At 41.4% G+C, this 23279-nt stretch overlaps 1 protein-coding gene across 3 annotated transcripts; it reads left to right on the top strand.

Annotated features, from left to right (window-relative positions):
* Positions 1 to 1456: 1456 nt before the first annotated feature.
* tnfaip1 (tumor necrosis factor, alpha-induced protein 1 (endothelial)) lies at positions 1457 to 21555 on the top strand. 3 transcript variants are annotated; one of them, XM_068008358.1, is made up of 7 exons: positions 1457 to 1511; positions 6431 to 6776; positions 11783 to 11952; positions 13219 to 13308; positions 13420 to 13472; positions 16857 to 17052; positions 17700 to 21555. In XM_068008358.1, exons 2-7 carry the CDS (start codon positions 6563 to 6565, stop codon positions 17934 to 17936), a joined length of 960 nt encoding a protein of 319 aa, XP_067864459.1. In that variant the 5' UTR covers positions 1457 to 1511; positions 6431 to 6562; the 3' UTR covers positions 17937 to 21555. The 3 variants fall into 3 exon arrangements, with proteins under 3 accessions (XP_067864459.1, XP_067864457.1, XP_067864458.1); XM_068008356.1 differs by lacking the exon at positions 1457 to 1511 and adding an exon at positions 1521 to 1629; XM_068008357.1 differs by lacking the exon at positions 1457 to 1511 and adding an exon at positions 1536 to 1587.
* The last annotated feature ends 1724 nt before the right edge of the window (positions 21556 to 23279 follow it).

Raw genomic sequence — 23279 nt, 5'->3', positions numbered from 1 at the left:
ATGCTCCCTCACTGAAACATGCTCCACTTGCCCCACTTCATTCCCCAAAACTAGATCCAGCACTGCTTCCTTCGTTGTTGGGCTGGAAACACACTGATCAAGAAAGTTTTCTTGTTCACATTTCAGGAATTCCTCTCCCTCTTTGCCCTTTACACTGTTAAAATCCCTGTCTATATTTGGATAATTGAAGCTCTCCATTATCACTGCTCTATAGTTCTTGCATCTTTCTGTAATTTGCCTCCAAATTTGCTCCTCTCTCCTTCCCACTATTTGGTGGCCTGTATTATACACGCAGTAGCATAATAGCTCTTCAATTCTTCCTTAATTCTAACCAAATAGATTCTGTATTTGACCCCTCAACTACATCATCCCTTTCCAGTGCCATAATAGTTTCTTTGATCAATACTGCCACCCCTCTCCTTTCTTTCCTTCCCTACCTTTCCTGAATACCTTGTAGACAGGAATGTTAAGTTTCCAATCCTCCCATTCTTTGAGCCAGGTCTCTGTTATTGCCACTATATCATAGTCCCATGTGGCGACTTGTGCCTGCAGCTCACCAACCTTATTTACCACGCTACATGCATTTACGCACATGCACTCCAAACTCATCTTAGACTGCCTTGCCTTTGCCCTCTGTCTGATCCCTTCTATTTATGAACTATTCTTTACTCTACTGCTATTTGTCTCTCCCAGACCTCTGTGCACCTTGTTTCTCCTCTCTAATGTTTCATCCTGATGCCCACCCCCTGCCAAATTAGTTTAAATCCTCCCCCACAGCACCAGTTAACCTCCCCGTGAGGACATTGGTTCCAGCTCTGTTGAGGTGCAACCCTCCTGCCCCAGAACTGGTCCCAATGCCCCAGGAATCTGAAGCCCTCACTCCTGCACCATTTCTCCAGCCACTCATTAATCTGGCTTATCCTACTATCCTATACTGACTTGCGCGTGGCACTGGGAGCAATATCATATCACAGTAGGTAAAACCCAGGAGGACGCCATTCGGCCCATCGTGAAAGAGCTATCCAATTAGTCCCATTCCCCTGCTCTTTCCCCATAGCCCTGCAAATGTTTTCCCTCCAATTCCCTTTACCCAATTCCCTTTTGAGAGTTACTATTGAATCTGCTTCCACCGCCATTTCAGATCATTACAGCTGCAAGCCAGTGGAAGGCCCTAATGCCCCAAATCAGCGAGCTGTAATTGAATTGCAGGGACATAAACGGACAATTCAAGAAGGGTAACCGTGTAGGATGGAACCGGGAACAGGATATTCTCAAGGCTGGGTCGGATTCGCCAACAGGGTCGAATCGGATCCGACACAAAAAAAAATATATTGCACCTTATTCCTCACTATACTTTGGGCTAATTTACGGACGGTCCCTAAGAGGTGGCTTGCAGGCGAGGGACAATGGGTCTATTGGCGCTTGCGTAGTACGATGTAAAGGGAGAGGAGCACGCACGCATGCGTGGTGAGCTCGTTAGCAGCTGGCTGGAGGCGCAGCAGCCACTTCCGGTGAGCCAGTTTGGGCGATGGTAACAATGTTGCAGTTTGTGTCTGGCGGAGGTTCGAGCAGGAAGTGAAGGAGCTGGTGAGGGAAAGGAGGGAGGAATCGGCTCGGCAAGTCCTGCAGGTACCCGGGGGGGGAATGGTCCGAGATGGAGGGGGGGGCGGCCTGGGGAATGGTCCGAGATATGGGGGTAGGCGGACTTTGAATCCCCGCTGGGAGGGAGAAGCGCCGTCAAGTTGTAGGAGCGAGACCCACCAGAGCAAATGGAGTGAGTGAGTGAGTGAGGGACGGGCGGGCGGGCGGCAGCTAAAGGCAGGAGACGGAGGAGCCGGCGGCCGTGCGGTGGGAAGTAACCCCGTGTGTCTCCTCTCAGTAGAAGCGAGTTAAATTCTCCCATTCCGCTCAATGGCAGCTGCAAGCCAGTGGAAGGCCCTAATGCCCCAAATCAGCGAGCTGTAATTGAATTGCAGGGGCATAAATGGACAATTCAAGAAGGGTAACCGTGTAGGATGGAACCGGGAACAGGATATTCTCAAGGCTGGGTCGGATTCGTCAACAGGATCAAATTGGATCCGACAAAAAAAAAATCAACCCACCTATACCTCAGCAAAGTACCTGATAGGGACTCATCAGGCTAGTCAACAAACTACGTCTCTGAAGCCCTAGCACTTCGTGTCTTTCCACATAACCCCTTCAAACTAACGCTGAGGTTTAACAGTGTGTCTCCATATCTCTCTGGATCACCAAGAATTTTATTTTACTGAGTTTTTTTCCCCTCTTCCCTACAGACCTCTTAGAATTAAAAACACTTGCATAGCCTGTCTAGAAGTTGCCTTTTAGTCTCCAAGAATGTGGGAACTTGACTGCAGTTGTACTACTTTCCAGCTGATGCAAAGCAGTTTCAGGTGCAAGTTGATGCAAAAGTAGCAGCATAACTTGAAGAGTTTCTGTATTGCATCTGCAGTGTAGCGGTATGAGATGTCGTCCAGGAGGTTGTTTTGCACTAATGGGATGTTGGCACTAGCTGGAGTATAACTCCAGTCTGATCCTAAGGCAGGTTCAAAAAGTGCTCAGATCCATTACCTTGGTTTTTTTTTTGTCCAGCAATTCCTATGTTCCTATAGCCGCCTTGGGTATTTACTAAATTTAGTGTTCAATTTTTTCAGTGTAATGGGAAATACAGTTTGTAACAGGAGTAACACAGTCCATTGATTGTGTAATTAAGTACAATAGTGCTTGTTTGGGGAGGGAAATGATCAAATGGTGAGATGGCTAACAGCTAAGGCGGAATACTTGCCATTTCATTTTTTTTGCCTTTGTTGCTTTATTCCTATGGTGTGTGTGTGCATGATTGCAGATCCATTGCTATCAGCAATGGGTTTAATAGCTACTGTTGCACTGATATTAGTAATCAATAGCACTCCTTCAGATAGCTGCATAAGAAAAATGACATCCTGCTGAGATTGATCGGTCTGTGTTGGAATGTATCTGTGCAGCGATGAACTTTTATACTCTTTATTGCTCTGGTATTGTACTGACATAGAGTTTTACAGCACAGGAGGATGCCATTTGGCTCATCGTGCTTGTGCCAACTTGTCCCATTCCCCTGCCCTTCAAATTTTTCTTGAAATGCATAGAGATACATTTGTCCTTTCTATGAAGCATTTGATGATTTCACTGCTGCTGACCCACAAGCTTGTTTCTAAAGCACTACTGCTATTTGAGGTATTTTTACACGCAAATTAAGTGTTTAAATTCTCAAGATTGGGAATTTTTGTACCTCATACGGCCTCAATGGTAAGATGATGGGTTAGGAGGTCTGCAGAGTGTTAATTCGATTGTAAAAATCACAGCTAATTTACTAGGTGGACTAGTGTTTGAGGCATGGGGGAATAATATTCGAGAGAATGCATGAGCCAAGAATGTAAAATATTTATTTTTTGGATCTCAACGTGCATACTATCCTCTATATAATCAACATAATGAAGCTTAACACAATAGATGGGTGTGTTGGTCTCCACTTACCCTTGCTTAAGTCATTCCTGGTGTACAGCCACTCATTTCTATAGTGCTTTTAATGTAGAAACAAATCCCAGGTTGCTTCACAAATGCATAATCAGACAAAAATAAACACTGAGCCTATAGAGGGAGATGTTAAGTGGGATGATTGGTGTTCATTTTTGTCTGATTATGCATCTGTCAAAGAGGTGGGTTTTAAGAATGAAAGGACGGTAGATGGCTTTGGGAACATGGGGACTAGTACAGTCTCCAGTGGTGTGGGTCAGGGAGGTAGTTGGAGGGGGGATGCAAAAGAGGCAGAGTCAGGAATGAAGAGTTCTGGGGGTGGGGGGTTGTAGGCTGAAAGAAGTTAGACGCCATGAATTCAATGGCCATCAAGCACTTATGATTTTTTTTTAAGTCTTCATGACCGTTAAGCGTCAGTTAATGTTGGAGGAGCTTAACTGCCTAAGGCTCCTTTGATCATAGTGACTGCATTTAAAACCGAACTGCTGATCTAAACTGAGACAACGTTTTTGCAATATTTTCTGTCCTGAGGTCTCCCAGCACCAGTGTGACTTGACTGAGTTTCAATCCATTGTTACATTATATATCATAAAAGTCACTTTGTTTCTGCCAATCACTTTAGTGGGGCCTAATTCTGTTAATTTGAAAGGTGGGGGTAGTGCAGCAGCTGTTTACTTCCGAGGTGGCTGACTTACAGAGATGAGCAAAAGAAAGAGTTTAAATATTTTACGTGCTATTTCTGAAGTTAAAAGTGTGTTACTTTGTTGTGTGAAGGAGCAAGGGTTTAAACAGTGTTTGCATTTGGTACTATATGATATGTTAGATCAATGAAAGGAATCCTTTTCTGCCACACATTTTTTAAATCCACCCATCACCTCATGACTCCCCAAAGCCTTTCCACCATCTACAAGGCACAAGTCAGGAATGTGATGGAATACTCTCCACTTGCTTGGATGAGAGCAGCTCCAACAACACTCAAGAAGCTCGACACCATCCAGGACAAGGCAGCCCGCTTGATTGGCACCCTATCCATCACCCTAAACATTCACTCCCTTCACCACCAGCGCACAGTGGCTGCAGTGTGTGCCATCCACAGGATGCACTGCAGCAACTCGCCAAGGCTTCTTCAACAGCACCTCCCAAACCCGTGACCTCTACCACCTAGAAGGACAAGGGCAGCAGGCACATGGGAACAACACCATCTGCATGTTCCCCTCCAAGTCACACACCATCCCGACTTGGAAATATATCGCTGTTCCTTCATCGTCGCAGGGTTAAAATCCTGGAACACCCTACCTAACAGCACTGTGGGAGAACCTTCACCACACGGACTGCAGCGGTTCAAGAAGGCGGCTCGCCACCACCTTCTCAGGGCAATTGGGGATGGGCAATAAATGCTGGCCTTGGCAGCGACGCCCACATCCCATGAACGAATTAAACAAAAAACTACTTGCATCTTTGTTAGGATTCTGATGTGTGGGTTGGATATGTGTAATTGAGCATTCATTTTTCAGGAGTGCATGAGGCAGTCATCAGTTGTGGCATGATTAAATATATTTATTTCAACCTTGAGAAACCTTGTTAAGCAGTCGGCCTGACTCACCTGTTCATTTAATGAGGACAGAAGGTCAGAACTCATTATGTTGTATGAGCAGTTCATGAAAAATTAGTTTTCTTTTGTTTCTCCTTTTTTTTCCCTCTTAACTCTTGCTGGCAGTAAGGAGCCCTCTAGTATCCTTGTACAGGTGGCCATTCTTTATGCGAATGTACACATTGTCCGACTATTTGGGGGGCATCGCTGACGAGCCCAATCCTGTCCTTGCCCTAAAAGGTCATTCAGTAGCAATTAGAACTAGATTTCTGTATTTTTATCAATTTGTTGACCTACTGGCATGCCACTCCTATTGCTATATGCTAATAACACATACTTTTGCAATAATGTAGGGTTACTCTTTGGGTAGCTGGCACCATTGCAACAGGAGGTCTCTGGGATTGTATCAATATTTGCAGCAGCCCCTACACAGAAAAGCTCGAAACACTGACTTTTTTGCTAATTTTTGTCTGATTACTCTCCTGTGAAGCGCCTTGGGATGTTTCCCTACGTTAAAGGCACTCTATAAATGCAAGTTGTTCTTTGATCCAGTGACCTGCTGCCTGGGTGATCTGCCCTTGTATCATGTGATATAATCTGCAATAGTCATCAGATATGATTGAGGAAAGGTCGACCAACCACCATGGACAAATTGGTTATGGCATGTTTTTAATTGCCACCAGCACCTTTTAATTTGAAACTCAATCTCCCTAGCAACATAACATCTCATTATTGCATCTTTCAAATTAAAATTTGCCAATCTTTTAAAATTTAAGAAACTTAATTTCTAATGTGATGCTCTTTCTGTACATCCTTTGGTACTGAATTGCTGTGTGTCCTATGTCTTTACGTTCAAGCAGTTTGTTCTCTTGTACAATTAACATGTTGAAGTCATCACTTAATTATTGATTGTGTCTTCATATTACTTTTTTTTACAAGTATGAAAGGGTGACCAAAAGTTAAAACTCCAGGTTGAATATTGAAGAACAAAGAATTCTAGCCTAGGAAATCTGAAGGACCTGGCACGGGGCAGGATTGAGGGAATGGACACATGGTGTTTCATAGTGGTCACAAGTGGACTCAGTTACCACTCCCTCCCTTTGATTGTGCTTTACACCATGGTTAGAATTGTGACTGTCTCACATGCACATCCACAACCCTAGAAATTTTCATAATGCTCATGTCTATGGAGAAGATAAGATGGTAGTATAGATATTCTGTGATGTATTGCACTTTCAAATTAGGTTCAAAGTTTTGTTTGTTTCTAATATGTTTGATGTTTAACGTGAAGATTTTCCTTGTTTTTAGTGGTGCAGAGGTTATGAACATTTGTGAACGTGACCAGACCTCGACTCGTTTTTGTCTAGCTTGCTCACACCAACCACGGCGGGACAGATTAAGCCAACTGTGTGCAGAGTCACCATTTACCTTCAGAGAGACATGTCTGGGGACACCTGCCTAACGTCACTGTACCCACCTTCTGGAGCCAAACCCAAGGCCATTAGCTTTAAAGAAGGAAGCATGGGGAACAAATACATCCGATTAAATGTTGGAGGCTCCCTGTACTACACCACTGTTCAGATTTTAACCAGACACGATACTATGCTAAAGGCAATGTTTAGTGGAAGAATGGAAGTTCTCACTGACAAAGAAGGTGAATATAATCTAACCAGTTGTACCAGAAGTAACCAAGACAGTTATTTCAGTTTTTGAAATGTATACCCCAAAACCTATGACTGCCATTAATGTACTAAAATGTGGGTAAGTGGTAGAATGTGGGTTTTCTCCCCCAGCATTTGCCACAGTTTCCAATCTGCTGGATCACTCGAGAGAAATTGTAAATGGAGGCCAGGTCCAGTCTGCCAAACCTGTACTGCAAATATTGTGGAGAGAAGTTGATGGCAGCCATCTATGGAACACTCGCCGTATATGGTGTCAGTGATTTTAACTTACGATCTTTAAATCAGCTTGATTTTTTTTTGTCGGTCCCCCATGGCATTGCTCTTGAGGTCGTCTGGGGTCTGGAGCACGGTTGTGCTGTTTAGGGTAATTGTAGCTGCTTGTAAACGCTTGAGGTCAAGCACAGGGCAGTTGGCGTAACTGCTTGTAAATTATTAGTTCCAGGTCAGAAGAAGCCATCATGAAATGACTGGGTTTCTCAATGCTTTTTCCACTTTGATAAAACTTCTTTAGAAATAGTTGATGTAGGAGATGGATATTGATATGATCAGTTAATACCAGTAATATGAATTCGGACTTCCACTTTTGTTGTGGGAGTTCAGTGTACACTATAAGGTAAAGCTGCAGGCCTCTCAGTTTAATTGTAAAAGTACTTCTCAAAACAAATGAATAATGTAATCTGCAATTATTTTTAATTACTGAAATGTAATATCACTGGTTTATTTTTAGAACTGTCCCTCACACGTGTGATAAACATCACGTCTTAAGTCGGATCCCAGTAAACACTGACCACTTTAAAGATAAATGGAGTGAATTTTATATGCCTGTGTTTTAGTAATTACAGGGAATATTAGCTGGTTGCATGTTTAAAATTAGCACTGTGCAGATTTAATGGGATAATCTTGCCTGGGATTGTTTGGCTCCTAAAAATTAAGCTTTTGGTAGCAAGCTGTGTAGAGCGATGCAGGTTGTTTATAAACTGAGAAAACAGTTACTAAACTAAGTAGTTAAATTATTGTTATATAAACCTTACTGACCTAGAGGTCCTACCAGTTGCAATGTTATGCCCTCCTGTCAATATTTGCAATCTTTGTGAATTTGCATCATGCCGTACAAATATTTAATGATAAAAATTATACAGTCTGCCTTGCTCAGAGGAATAGAGCCGCTGGTCTGTGATAAGAGCATGGGAACAAAACAAGGCTAGTTTGTTAAATTGAGAAATCTAGGTGAAGGGCCAGGGACCATAGTGCAGAACGCCACCAAGGTTGGAGAGAAGATAAATCAAGTAGATTTACTTCAATATTTAGCTGATGCCAAGCTTGGCGACTCTTGGAGGAAGGGAAGACTGTGAGGGAGGTTAAAAACGTCTAGTGTTGAGGTGCTGGGAAAGACTAGAGTAAGAAACAGTTTTCTCCATCCAGTTTTGGGTCACAATCTGACCATTTTTCATCTTTTTCCGACAAGAAAATTCTATCCAGCTGAATTGGAGCCAATCCAATATCGTTCTGAAATTTTTTTTAAAATGATACCGCACTGCAGCAAGTTTATTTATACGCAGAGGGTCTGTTCGTAAATTATTGACTCTTGAGCATGAAAATGTTTTTAAAAAATCTTTTCAGTTAACTCCTCGTTTCTTTGGATTATAGTCCCATTGTTTTATTTTCCACAAAGCACCTCTCTCTGACCACATTATCAGTTCCCTTCATTTTAAAAACTCTGATTTTGCATCCGATCTTATTCAATAAGATCAAGTCCCCTGGACCTGATGGCTTACATCCCAGGGTCTTGAGGGAAGCGGCAGTAGGGATTGTGGAAGCTTTGGTAATAATTTTCCAAAATTCTCTGGACTCGACAAAAGTCCCGGCAGATTGGAAAACTGCTAATGTAACACCGTTATTTAAAAAGGGTATTAGGCAGAAGGCTGGAAATTATAGACCAGTTGGCCTAACATCTGTGGTGGGTAAAATTTTGGAGTCTATTATTAAGGAGACAGTCGCGGAACATTTGGATAAACATAATTTAATAGGACAAAGTCAGCATGGCTTTACGAAGGGGAAGTCATGTCTGACAAATTTGCTTGAGTTCTTTGAGGATATAACGTACAGAGTGGATAAAGGGGAACCAGTGGATGTAGTGTATTTAGACTTCCAGAAGGCATTCGACAAGGTGCCACATAAAAGATTATTGCTCAAGATAAAGAATCACTGGATTGGGGGTAATATTCTGGCATGGGTGGAGGATTGGTTATCTAACAGGAAGCAGAGAGTTGGGATAAATGGTACATTCTCGGACTGGCAACCAGTAGCCAGTGGTGTTCCGCAGGGGTCGGTGCTGGGTCCCCAACTCTTTACAATCTATATTAATGATTTGGAGGAGGGGACCGAGTGTAACATATCAAAGTTTGCAGATGATACAAAGATGGGAGGGAAAGTAGAGAGTGAGGAGGACATAAAAAACCTATAAGGGGATATGGACAGGCTGGGTGAGTGGGCGGAGATTTGGCAGATGCAATACAATATTGGAAAATGTGAGGTTATGCACTTTGGCAGGAAAAATCGGAGAGCAAGTTATTATCTCAATGGCGAGAAACTGGAAAGTACTGCAGTACAAAGGGATCTGGGGGTCCTAGTGCAAGAAAATCAAAGTTAGTATGCAGGTGCAGCAGGTGATCAAGAAGGCCAACGGAATGTTGGCTTTTATTGCTCGGGGGATAGAATATAAAAACAGGGAGGTATTGCTGCAGTTATATAAGGTATTGGTGAGACCGCACCTGGAATACTGCATACAGTTTTGGTGTCCACACTTAAGAAAAGACATACTTGCTCTCGAGGCAGTACAAAGAAGGTTCACTCGGTTAATCCCGGGGATGAGGGGGCGGACATATGAGGAGAGGTTGAGTAGATTGGGACTCTACTCATTGGAGTTCAGAAGAATGAGAGGCGATCTTATTGAAACATATAAGATTGTGAAGGGGCTTGATCGGGTGGATGCGGTAAGGATGTTCCCAAGGATGGGTGAAACTAGAACTAGGGGGCATAATCTTAGAATAAGGGGCTGCTCTTTCAAAACTGAGATGAGGAGAAACTTCTTCACTCAGAGGGTAGTAGGTCTGTGGAATTTGCTGCCCCAGGAAGCTGTGGAAGCTACATCATTAAATAAATTTAAAACAGAAATAGACAGTTTCCTAGAAGTAAAGGGAATTAGGGGTTACGGGGAGCGGGCAGGAAATTGGACATGATTTTAGATTTGAGGTTAGGACCAGATCAGCCATGATCTTATTGAATGGCGGAGCAGGCTCGAGGGGCCGATTGGCCTACTCCTGCTCCTATTTCTTATGTTCTTATGTAATACCAGCTATTCATCACAGTGTTGGCCAGATAACTTGGAAGTTCTCCTTGGCTTCATGGAGCAACAGTAACTTTTAACTATTCAAACGTCTTTTTAAAAAGATTTGTAATATTCAGTACCACAAGAAGATATCCTAATAACTAAATTGTGAAATATAGAAAATTATCACCGTGGTAGAAATATCTAAGCACCTGACCCTGCCCATTACTACCAATTCCATGGTCTGGTAAGGAAAGGCCACTGCCAATAATGAAAGGGCACTGGACTTGTTGATGGCAAATCACTACTACGCAGTCACTGAGCTAGAAATTTTAAGCTACAATGGCACAAGTTTTTTGACGTATTTGAGGAGGGTAACCCATCAGGTATAATCTTCTTGAATTTGCAGACAGCATTCAATAAAGTTCCATATGAAGTGCCTGCAGGGATCAGTCTTATGGAATTTGTGGTAAATTAGATAACTAGATTGAAAACAAGGTCATAAATGGAAGAGCTCTGCTCAGGCCATGGAGGAAGAGAGACAGAGAGTGACTAATAGAGTTCCAGAAGGATCTATTCTTGGTTCCCACAATTAGTAAACAATACTAAGGAGGGCTCTTTAAAGTGTTATAAGATTTGATGAAGATCGCAAGGTTTCTGACCAGGTGATGATTGTGAGCGTGATTGATAGCACTCATAGAAGGTTGAACCAATTAAGGAGGACAAATGGGTTTTAATGTGGATAAATGCATTATTTTGCACATTGGAATGGGAAATTATGTGATGAGAAGGTGCCCTTTAGCAAAAGTGGAAAAGAATTTGGGTGGTATGATTATCGTCGCTGAAGAAACCAGTCAATGTAATTTTATCAATTTGGCTAAATTTGTGTTGGGTTGTATCTTCTAGACATGCAGTGACTCTGTGTATTCAAATACCACAGCCATTTTGCCCGCAGCATGATCCCACAAACAGCAATGAGATGAATAACCAGTTAATCAGTTTTTGTTGAAGTTGGACGAGGGAAGAATGTTGGTTGAGGCACGGGAGAATTACTTGCAGTTCTTTGAATAGTGCCAGAGGATCTTTTAATGATCACCAAAACCATTGAGGCCTCTGTTCAATGACTAATCCCAAGGGTGGCATCTCCAGTGTTGGAGCACTTGCTCGCACTGGAGTGTCAGCCTAGATTATGTCCTCAAATGCTGGAGTGGGGTTTGAACCCACAACCTTCAGAAGTGAGAGTACTGCCAACTGAGGAATAGAAGAAGTAGTAAAGATAATTAAATGCTGGTGGTACCGTAGAAATGTCTTGCCAAGGAAGGATGAATAATGTAGTATGTAAGGTTATATATGCTGACTGTTTGCTCAAACTGCAGATGAGGGTAGGAAGAAACTTTGGAGAACCTTTCTTCCAGCAATTAAAATGGGATTAATAGTGTGTGACCAAGCAGATTGTACATGAATGGGTTTGATGGGCCGAATGGCCATTTTCCCCACAATATCCTCTGATCATATGAGCCATTTAGGGGGAAGGATACAGAGAGGGCCCTTGGCTTTACCTTTTTGTAAAGAATTTGCATTTGGTTGTAAAATATCCTTGCCTTGAATCATAGCCCTCTATTGTGGAATATTTTGTATTTTTCCAAACAGGCTGGATTCTTATTGACCGTTGTGGAAAACATTTTGGCACTGTTTTGAACTACCTGCGGGATGACTCGATTATCCTTCCAAAGAGTAGGCGGGAAATAAAGGAACTGTTGGCAGAGGCTAAATATTATCTCATTCAGGGCTTAGTGGACGTATGTCAAACAGCTTTGCAGGTAACTTACAGAAGGTGCTGTCTTTCTGTTTAACATAATGAAATAGTTTTTCTAAATATAATGTATGTCATTTTGGTTGTGGAAGAAAGGTGTAAAGTGTGGTATTTTTTTTTAAAAATTGCTCTTAGTGATCATCTTAAGGCACAAAAACTTCACCAATGTACCCTCCAGTGTCAGCACAAGCACCAAATCCCAGATAAAAGTCCTATTATGAATGGGTGTAGGGTGTAAGGTGAAACGCCTCCTAACTCTGCCCCACTGATAGACCATGCCCCCAAATTCATAGGAGTGTGTCCGCTGCATCAGTGGGAATTTTTCTGCTCCGCACACCCACCATCCCAAAACCTCTTTGAATGTGACCACTAATTTAGTGCTGGGAACTGGGTTGAAAGTAGCTGCACTCACTTCTTAGGATCTCTAGAGCTGATGGAGAGTGAAAGGAGGCTTTCATACCATCAGTCTAGGCTGCGTTCAACCCCAGACTCTCAAGCTAAACGCTCGAATGTTAACTCATCGTGATATCCAGTCGTCTTGTTAAAAGATGCTATGGTGATCCTTTTTTAAAACAAAATTGCTGTTTATATTTTGTTTTATTCAGGGGATAGAGAATACAAAATGATGCATGAATTTATAGTACGGGGAAGCTGAACAAAACTAGATTCTACCTACTTTGATTTAAACCATTTTTAAAATTGAGAAGATTACTTCAGGATTAAAATCCATAGTGCAGAACACAGCCAAGGTTAGAAAAAGTAAGAGAAGAGAGGTGAGTCAGGAAGCAGTGATTAGATGACAGCGAGCTTGGGTTTTTACAAGCCTGTAGATTGTAGCAGGAGCTTAACACTAATGGGAGTTTTAAAAGTTGGCCATAAACTTTCACTGGAAACTAAGAAAAGGGTTTCATTTGCTGAACTGTCTCAAGCAACATAATTAAAATTCTGTTTTGTGATGGTTGCAGAACCAGGGAGTTGATGAAACCATGCAGCTGGCATACCCTGCTGGTAGTAAAACACTGAACGGTGCACCACACATGACCCAGGAATAAAACGTAACAATTCCCTTCACTGCCTCCCTTGTGCAGCAAGAATATTTTCCACACTTACAATACTCGGCACGAGTTGAGTTGTGATCACCATGGCAACCGCATGCCGTTCTCCTTAGCTGTTTCTAAAATACTGTTGTGTGAAGAAAAGTTTTTAGTGTTTGTTCTCTCCATTCATTGGTGACTTTTTTTCACCCCTGCGTTAATGATTTGATTTTATTTAGGAAAAGAATGAATGCTGTGAAGTTGCGTGCACAATCCCAATGATCACCTCTCCTAAGGAGGAAGAACGACTAATTGAAACATGTGCTAAGGTCACAATACTCCTACATGTCTTTCATATTTTTTTTTAATGAGAATTTTTCTGCCCCATTCTCAATATTTGTCTTACTAAAAGCTGACTGCCTTTTATTCTTTACTAACAGCCGGTTGTGAAGCTGCTACACAACAGGAGCAACAACAAGTATTCCTATACTAGGTACGATGCTGCTTCTAATTCAGGTCGGGCTCTGCCGTGTTTGATTTGTGTAACATTACCAGCTTATTGGGATTTTAAATTTTATTTATTTTGAATCCCATCCAGCACACATACAATGCAGCTTTCAGGAAAGCTTAATAAAAAGGGGAAAAATTGTTGGGGAGAGTGGGATAAGCAAAGGGATTCTATGTAAAGTTTAATCAGCTCATTGATGTTAAACTTGTATAAGTTATGTTCTGATATAACAAGTTATGTTAAACTTGTATAGAACCTTGGTTAGATCACACTTGGAGTACTGTGCACAGTTGTGGTCTCCACATTATAAAAAGGATGTAGAGGTACTGGAGAAGGTGCAAAAAAGATGCACAAGGATGATACCAGAACTGAGGGGATATACTTATCAGGAAAGGCTGAACAGGCTGGGGTGCTTTTCGCTCAAAGAGAAGGCTGAGGGGTGACGTGATAGAGGTATTTAAGATTATGAAAGGGTTTGATAAGGTAGATGTAGAGAAAATGTTTCCACTTGTGGGGAGCCCTAAACTATAGGTCATAAATATTAAATAGTCATTAATAAATCCAATAGGGAATTCAGGTGAAACTTCTTTACCCAGAGAGAGGTTAGAATGTGAAACTACCACAAGGAGTAGTTGAGGCGAATAGCATTGATGCATTTAAGGGGAAGTTAGATAAGTACATGGGGGAGAAAGGAATAGAAGGATATGCTGATGGGGTTAGATGAAAAGGGGTGGGAGGAGGCTCGTGTGGAGCATAAACGCCGGCATAGACCAGTTGGGCTGAGTGGCCTGTTTCTGTGCTATAGCCTCTATGTAACTCATTGAGGTTTACTGCTTGAGATCATTAAATTCTAACAACTTGGAAAGGGGGCAGAGCAGCTGTTCAGCAAACGCTTAACCGGCTGCTTCTCTATCCACCCCGCTCCACATTGACTTGCTATCAGTGCTGTTCTTTACCAGCCAACAGAAACCATGCAACAGTTCCCAAAACAATAAAATGTTTAGAAATTCTCCTACACCTCAGAACTTAGAGTGAACCCACATCCATGATGTGAAGTTTATATGTGAAATTGGATATTTTCATACATCACTGGTCATCTGCCTGAAGTAGAGATTCACTGGAGAGCCTAGGTACAGGGTAACCATTATATCCCCTCTCTATTTTGAAATCTTACCTTTTGATATTCTCATATTTCAGTTATCTTTGACAATAAAAGCTGTCAATCAAAATTTGAGTTCGAAGACATAACATGCCTGATATAAAGCTTGGACCTGTGAAGCAAGGCATCTCTGACAGTGATTGCCCTTGCTTTGTTACCCTCCTCCGCCCCCACACTCCCCTCCATGGGCCACCAACTGTTTTTTATAGCGGTTGTCTGTGAAACTTGTTAAACAGTCCACCTTACCAGAGATGACTCATTCCCTTTTGAAGTATAAAGCAAGGAATGTGTCCATTTCACCCAGAGAGCTTCCAGAAAGTAAAGGAGACGTTTTAAGCTAGTCATAATACTGTTAAACTATGAATTCTCAAAACAAAGTATTTTAAATGTGACCAATCTCCAGTCCATCACAAGGTAGCTCTGTAGGGTGAGTCTACCATATAACACCCATCAGTCAGTTGAAAGCAATTGAAAAAAACGATGTGGCTGTCTTTTGTTTTGGAACAGTTTGTGTATTGTGTAAGTCAAGTGTTCTAGTTCCTTGGTGTGTCTTTCTGCTGCTGCGTAATTAAAGCTTATAAATAAAATGTGACTTTGTTTTCAATTGAATGTAATGATCTGACAAGTGTGGTATTTACCACCTTAGAGTAGACATGAGAACATATAAGCATCCAACATTGTCTCTGGTGTCTTATACAATCATTTTAAGGAGTAATTTAGTCCAATGGCACGCTGTCCATCTAAGGCACACATGGGTGCAGTTTCAGCTGTAGGAGATTTGATCTCCTTGTGGAAACTGTTTGTTCCCCCCACTCCCCAATTCCCACTCTAAATTCCCCCCCCCCCCCCCAACTCTATACAAACCCACCTGCAAGGGCCACCTTTCACATAAGATTTCCAAAAAGCTAAATCCACTCCTGACTTAATTTGGTAATGTGCCAATTAATAATGTTAAATACTACATGTGTACATTGGAGCAGAGTGCAGGTTGTTCAGGTAAAGAAAAAGTTCTGTTAAAGCCCAGCACATGTACTAAAATTGGAATGATAGAGAAGATTAGTAAATTTACTGACTTGGCCAAAACCTGCCCTGTATTCATTAAATGGGGAACAGTAAACTGGTCCTGATGTGATGATGCTGTATTTTCCTGATGTAACCTTGTATTTAAACAAGGAATGGACCTGACTCCCCTCACCTTCAGCAAGTGCCTTAAGTCGAGTCAGGCTTATGAGTTGTATAAATGTTATGTACCTTTTTATATCAAGATGTGGGCAAATTTTTTGTTTCTAGTAATTTTTTTAAATCGTGTGGGCTCATATGATCTGACAATCCAAGGTCACAGTCCCACTGTGTCAAGTGCCAGTTCTCTTCCATGGGAGCAAACATCAAAATAAGAATGAACGCAAATATGACTTAGTGCATGTGCTAGTCTCTTATTGTTACAGTCAAAGAACTGTACCATAGTCATAGCTTCCTTTTTCTTGTATGAAAGAAACATAAAGTTGGATGAGAAAGAACCATTCCCTTTAGTAGAAGGGTGTCCACAAACTATGGCCTGTAGGCCACATGCAGTTTGTAAGCCCATGTAATTTATATTACTTTTTGCTCTTTTCTGTTTGAATCTTGTGGGCTTGGAGGTTTGGGAAGGACTGTTCTTAGTGCTATTGCCTCATTGGTGATTAAATCCTAAATCAGAACACCAAGATCTGTTTGTATCCTCAGCTTAAGATATATGCAGGCTGATTGGAATATTGATTTAAACTTTATACGCGGCTCAAGAGACTCCATGGTGTGCACCTAAGCAACCCACAAGTCTTGCACAGCCTATTATTGTATCCGAACTCTCCCAGCCTAGGATGCAACTGCATTTTGAAAAGTCCCAATATTTCAGTCTCTAAAACTAAATGCATAGAAGTTTAGGTTAGATTATAAATCATGTACATAGTCAATTTTATATGGTTTGTCCATTCTATTTTTTAACAAAACCAAATTCAAGATTTAAACTTTATTCATGTGAGAAGAAATGGTTTAGCTTTATACTGAAAGGCTGCAAAAATAGACTTGCTTGGGTTATTGTTAAAGTAGTCTCCAAGCAAGCCTTCAAATATCTTGAAATGCCTGTTGTAACAAAATCCTTCCCACAACTGCATCAGTGTTTCTGCACTGTCGCTAACAGCAGTTATTTAATACAGGTTGTTTTGTTTTCTCAGCAACTCTGATGACAATTTGTTGAAGAACATTGAACTGTTCGACAAGCTGTCCCTGCGATTTAATGGAAGAGTGCTTTTTATGAAGGACGTCTTGGGAGATGAGATCTGCTGCTGGTCATTTTATGGGCAGGGCCGCAAGCTTGCTGAAGTTTGCTGTACTTCAATTGTGTATGCAACAGAAAAGAAACAAACCAAGGTACATGAAAGATGACCTCTATATAAATAAACTGATACAGTAAAAGTGTATCTTTAGCAATACTTGATGAAGAATTGTTCTGTGCCTGGTCTTCAGATGCAAAGTTACTTCAAGCTACGTTCAGTGGTATTCCAAATGTGATGTGCCATGATTTGGCAAGTCCTCTCTCTTATCCAGGATGGAGGCCAAAGGACTTCTTTCCATTGAGTTGACATTCTGTTGTGACCATGCTTCTTACCCTGGAGGGAGGGGGAGAGAGAGTAAATAACAGTGAATTACTTTAGAGGGCACTCTTGCACATCTCCAAGTGACTGGCCTAACAGTGGTATTGCAAGACTTGGGAGCAGGAATTCAATCTTCCTCTTGTCTGTCTTAAAAATTTGTCTTGGGTTTGGCATACCTTGTAGAGAAATTTAAAGGATCTAGGTGTTGCAAAGCATTCAAGGAATGTCCTTTACCTCTGAGACCTAGGTTCAACTCCAGGACTAACTGATGAGATGAAAGACTCCTCTCCACTGACTGAGAGTCCTGAATAAGATGAGTTTGGGGTGTCTTGTCCTGTTACTCAGGCATGAAAGGAAATTTATATATGTGAAAATGTGCCAAATTCGCTTTAATTGTTATCTAATTTTTCTTTAACTGTACAGGTTGAATTTCCAGAAGCACGAATTTATGAAGAGACGTTGAACGTCTTGCTTTATGAAACGCCACGCGTACCCGATAACTTACTATTGGAGGCTACCAGTCGAACATCTGGTCAGGGAGCGCACAGCGAAGATGAAGAGGCATTGGAAGTTAGAGATCGTGTACGTAGAATACACGTGAAAAGATACAGCTCCTATGATGACAGACCTCTTGGACACCAGCCTGCCTACAGAGACTAAAAACTGTAACCAGGTTGTTAGATGTGACAGTATTTACATTTTTAAAAACTTTTTATCTACTAATGGTCACCAACATACGTATTATCCTGGAATATGAAGACAGCTGACTGACTTTAGAAATGAACCTGTGTGCTTTTGAGTTTAATTTTCTTTAACTTGTTATAATGTTGATTTTTCAGTCTTCTGAAAAAAAAAGCCTTATAAGTAGAGCTGAAATACTTGTCAAAAGTTGTATGAATTTGCCTTGGCTCCATTATAGATGATCTTGCTACTGATTTATAGCATGGTTTCAGAAATCTGAAATCCAATTTGATGCAACTTGTTGCTTGCCTGTGGCGGTGGGGATGAAGTTCAATGCCAATGCTATTGAATTGACATTCTGCTGTGACCAGGCATCTCCCACAGAGTGAGGGGGACAATCAGAGTGAGTCATTCCCAGATTGTTGCTGCATGTCTTCTGGCTCCGAACATGGAGGCTTGGAATCAAGTACCCCTCCTGCCCTTTTTACCACTGTTAACCTTATAGCTCTGGGGGGTAAATAAAGGGATTCTACCCTCAAACATCACAATAGAGAAGTCCAAACGTGTGTCTAAGCCTGAGTGTCTGCTAATTTCATACTAGTTTTGCTCCCCTTCCTGTTCTGCATGGGTCAATATCATACCACATAGTGCATTTACTTCCTGAGCCATTGAGGGTGCCTTACTTTACACCTATCAGACCATCAGCGTATTCTTAGTCATGCATTTCTGTATTCTAAAATGATTAATTTTTTGGGTGGAGGAGAGAGAACGGGGCGGGGGGGGGTGCAGTTTTCATTCCATTACCCCTTCCCTCCCAAAAGTATCCTTCCAAGTCAATTACCTCTGCACCTTGGGATTCCAGACAGCTAACATAGTAAATCATAAATTGGTGGTGTACAACATTTGGGACTGAGGACAGTTCATAATCAATCCTACATCCCACCTTTGTTACAAGTCTTACTGAACCTCTGTTCCCAACTCCTGTACAATATGTTACATTTGGTTCTCATTGTAAGTGGTGTGTTTTTAATGGAATCTGCTGAGGGTTTTTTTTAATGGTGCAGCAGTGGCAGGATGGGATGATGATTCATATTTTCTTCTCCCTTTAAAATAATCGAAACTCAAATTTGCAGGTGAAAATTATCTTGACTGGACCAAAATGTATAATTTTCTATTTTTGTATTTGTGTGCCCATTGTTTGTCTTTGCGAGTGTGCACCTGGGATGGGATACTTGACACTATTGTGCACTGTTTAGGTCAAAATAGTGACATGCCTAATACTTGCTTGAAACTGACCTACAATTTGTTTTACAAACGTAACTTAACGTTATTCATCTTTTTAAATTGTATTTAAATAACGTGTGCGAGTAGCTTGAATGATTGAGGGTTTGACTTTCAACCAGAGGTTTTGTGGGTTGATATTTGAGAGCTGCCTGTTACTGAAAGTGTCTAATGGAATCCTGTCTTGCACCATGGCTGTCTTCAGGTCAGGGGTGAAATAACTAACATAATTCATCCTTTTTATTTGCTTCCCCCTCCCTACCCTACCCTGCATCACAACATCTACTGGCTATCTATTGAGCAGCTTTGACCAGTTCTGAAGAAGTCCCAGCTGATGAGAAATTAAGGAGCAAGCCTGCACACTAAATTTGGAGTCAAACTCCTTTTCTCTCCAGATGAGCAAGGCGACTTCTCCCCTCCTCCATCTCTCCCTTCCAGTGTTGCTTTCTTCTCCACCAGGAAGTGTCTGGGGGAGGGGGGGGCCAGGACCACTGTAAACTGGTCTGCCAGCCTTATTAGGATAGTACTGGCGAGCTGTGGGTGCCACTACAGCTTCAGAGGCAGTTCACTGATGGCAGAGGAGATAGCAAGATCAGCTGGCATAGACACCAGTCAATGGCCTTGAGAGAATCTTGGGGGGTGGGGGGGAGCACGGGGTGCGAGAGATGGCCGGCAATGGCCCATGGTTTTAATGTGGAATGGAAGGAGCACTCCTGCTCCGCCTGGCTCTACAATAAGGTATGTTTTTTAAAAAATGTGACACTTGCCCTTTGGGAGGCAGCCTCCAGCGGTCCCTTTTTAAGGGCTGCTGGTTTGGCTGTTGAGTGCCTGAAAAAACTGACCACAGCTTGTATGGTATATGCTGCGTTCAGTCGCGAGCCAATTTTACACTGGCCCGAAACAGGCATTGGCCCCCGAATAACATGCAATGGGCCTAACGCCAGTTTTCGGCGCAAGCCCTGGAGGCCTACTGACCAGCCCTAATCCTCAGGCCCATTTTACGACTGTAAAATGGGGACAGCGTGTTGGAATTTCTAGGCTAGTGTCATCTCAATACTGTTTGAACAGCTATAATTTTATATTTAAGGCTGTGTGTGGGCCAGTCTCCATATGTGATGAATTGTGTGTTGACTCTTTCCTAGGTAATCCACGTGCTTAGTAAGTCACTCATTTCAACAAATGCTGGTCCTGTCCAGGAGCCACAGTGGTTTGTAATTTCCAACGGTGTAGGTGTTTCTCTTTTAGCTGCTCTCACACAAGCAATTTAAATTAAAAGAATCATCTCAAAAATGCTAGAATGGCACATGTGCCAAACCACCTTCTAAATGTCTTGACCACCATCCTTTTACCATCACAATTGTAAATAAATCTGAGTTCTGATCTATGTGATGGGGTGTTTCATCGACATACAATCTTTAGGAAGGGTGATTTTTCCTCTGCTTCAATATTAAGTGGTTTGGTGTTATCATCTGTATTTCTATAAATTGGTTTCATAAGTTTATATTTTGGTCTTTTGCTGATCAAAATGTAGAAAGGAGGTAGTTGTGTCAAAGTCTAATAAGTGAGCCCAGATCCTCAAAACATTTAATTGATCTCTAAAGTCTGCAGTTTACTGCTGCAGGAGGTGAAATGTCTTAACTTTGCACAATCAAGCCTGAAGGTACACATTGTTAAACTAAACACCAATTCTATAGTACTTTAATGGGACTACACCAAAGATTGGCATGAGGGGTAAAATGGATGCAGATGTGCAAAGGGAAAAAATCTTTTTTGTTCAAATAATACTGTTGAATTTCAGCTGAATATCAAGTATTTTCCACAAATTGATCACAATAAATATAGATGTGTCGACTTATGATCTGAGATCAAAGATAGATTTCCAAATCATTTTTTATTCATTAACCACATTGTGTAAAAACTACAAAAAACACATATATATTGCCGTGATTGAGGTTTCTACTTACAACTGTGGATGCTGTTGTAACATCAAATTTTGCAATTAAGCTGTGAAATGGTTGGTTTAACTCTGGTTGCTGAAACACTTGGTGTTAACTAACGATGGAATATTCACCTGCAAAACCACTATCTAAACCAAATTGCTCAGAATTCTTAACACTGTGATGGATTTTTTTTTCCTCACAATGTTGTTGTATAGCACACATTTAAAATAAACTGACGTAGCACTACTTATAAGGAATGACTTTCTAGAGGTGTAGCCTGTTTAAAATGGAGCATTGCCCCTTTTTAAATACTGTATTAAAAAATATTGTTATGAAGTGTTTACTAACCTTAAAATAAAATCTGATGGTTACTGTTATGCATGGACTGTTTTTACCACACGATGGTAGATAATCTGTTTCCTGTATATTTCAACAGTTCGACACTGCAGTTAACAGTTTAATTCAGGATCAGGTGAAATAAAAACAGCAAAATCATCTTTGATCTGCAAGGGTGTGTTAAATTATATATTTTCATTCATGGCAAGGGATGCTAATGCTGTGTTTAGGCATCTAGTGACAGCACTGAGCATTGCAGTCAGCTTTAGGACCGTCAGATGCTCCTTCATTTCTGCTCCAACATTGGGCTGGATTTTGCTCTGAAAATAACAGCGAGGCTAACAGGGCTCAACATTATTTCAGTGCATCTGTTACAGCAACTACTGGCGACCGCACATGCGCTGCTAAACGTGGAAATCCAGAACTTCCTCTACTAGATGCCCTGCTCCCTCCATAAGCTTTGTGAGAACTGCATCTCGCCAGCTGACTCACTGTTAAAATGAATGCAACAGTGTGAAGTTCCTCTACTGCCCTGATGGAAACAAAGTAATCTCGCCAAAAAAAGGTACGTCAGGTTTTAAGTCTAAGCAAACTTTTAATGGCGTTGTAAGTATTAATGACTGCCAAACAACCTCTTCGGCACTGAAAATTTACAAGTATGTTGTCTCATTCCTTCAGATTTTAATTGGACATTTTTTAAAAACTTTTTCTTTGTCTCTTAATTCTAATTCAATATTTCTTACCCTCTTTATTTTGCTTTCTGTCCTGATTTGACATTGAATTTACTATTCCTGGCTCTGACTCTGCCTGGCTTATTAACATGCTTCAATCTGATTGGTGAAGGGAATAGACAGTTGCTTGCCCCGTTCACACAGGTCCCAGATGCCCGGGAGAGGGCGCCGTGCTGGATTGAGAGCCCTACGAGAGGAACTGGCCGTGCAAAAGCCCATGAAAAGTCTATGGGCAAGTGCAATGCTACCGACTGGCGGGCAGCCAATTATGTATTAGCCACAACTTCAGATGACCGTCCTCCACCAGTGTAAATATTTTGTTCACTTCTTCCAAGTATGCTTTATAACCTTTGGGAGAGTAGGAATTTGATCGTCTATCCTGAATTATCCTTATGCTTGGAACCTGCAAAATGCTAGGAACTAGCTTGAGACTGCTCAAGCTCATATCATTAAGGACACATGGCAACTGGAGAAGACACTGGTCCAGGAGCCCTGTCACTCTGTTCCCCTGCAGTTCAGGAATTTACTATTTTTTTTTCCCCAAGGCCTTTACTGCATATGCATTTGAATTGTGGAACTGCATTTCTGTATCATTGACAAAAATTGGAGCAATGGGGCAAGAATACAAAGGTTTCCAGGCTTTACTGATTCTATAGTGCATCAGCCTTTCTTGAAAAGTTTTGTTTTTATTCCAGGATTGTAATGTCTGAAAATTTGACCTTGCCCTCTACTGATCAGTTGATGATCTTGCAGTCTGCTATGAATGGCATTAGCTTTTTTTTTACTGTATTAGTTTCAAAAAGGGCAAGATTACTTCAGAGTGAAAGGCTGTTGAGTTGGGTGAGTTTTTTAAAATCAATACCTGCTCAATACTTGAGGTGTGAGAATAAAATCTTCAATTTTTGAGTATGTGGTAACTAAAATGCCATATAATTATGTGCCATAACATTTCTTCCTAGAGACAACTGTTTCACCATATTTTCCACTCCACTCTTGAAATTCAGTAAATTAAAAATAATTGCAAACCAATCTAG

This window comes from Heptranchias perlo, chromosome 28, assembly GCF_035084215.1.
Source record: "Heptranchias perlo isolate sHepPer1 chromosome 28, sHepPer1.hap1, whole genome shotgun sequence".
NCBI lineage: Eukaryota > Metazoa > Chordata > Chondrichthyes > Hexanchiformes > Hexanchidae > Heptranchias > Heptranchias perlo.
Note: the sequence above shows the minus strand (reverse complement) of the source record. Positions and strands in the feature narration are given on the sequence as shown.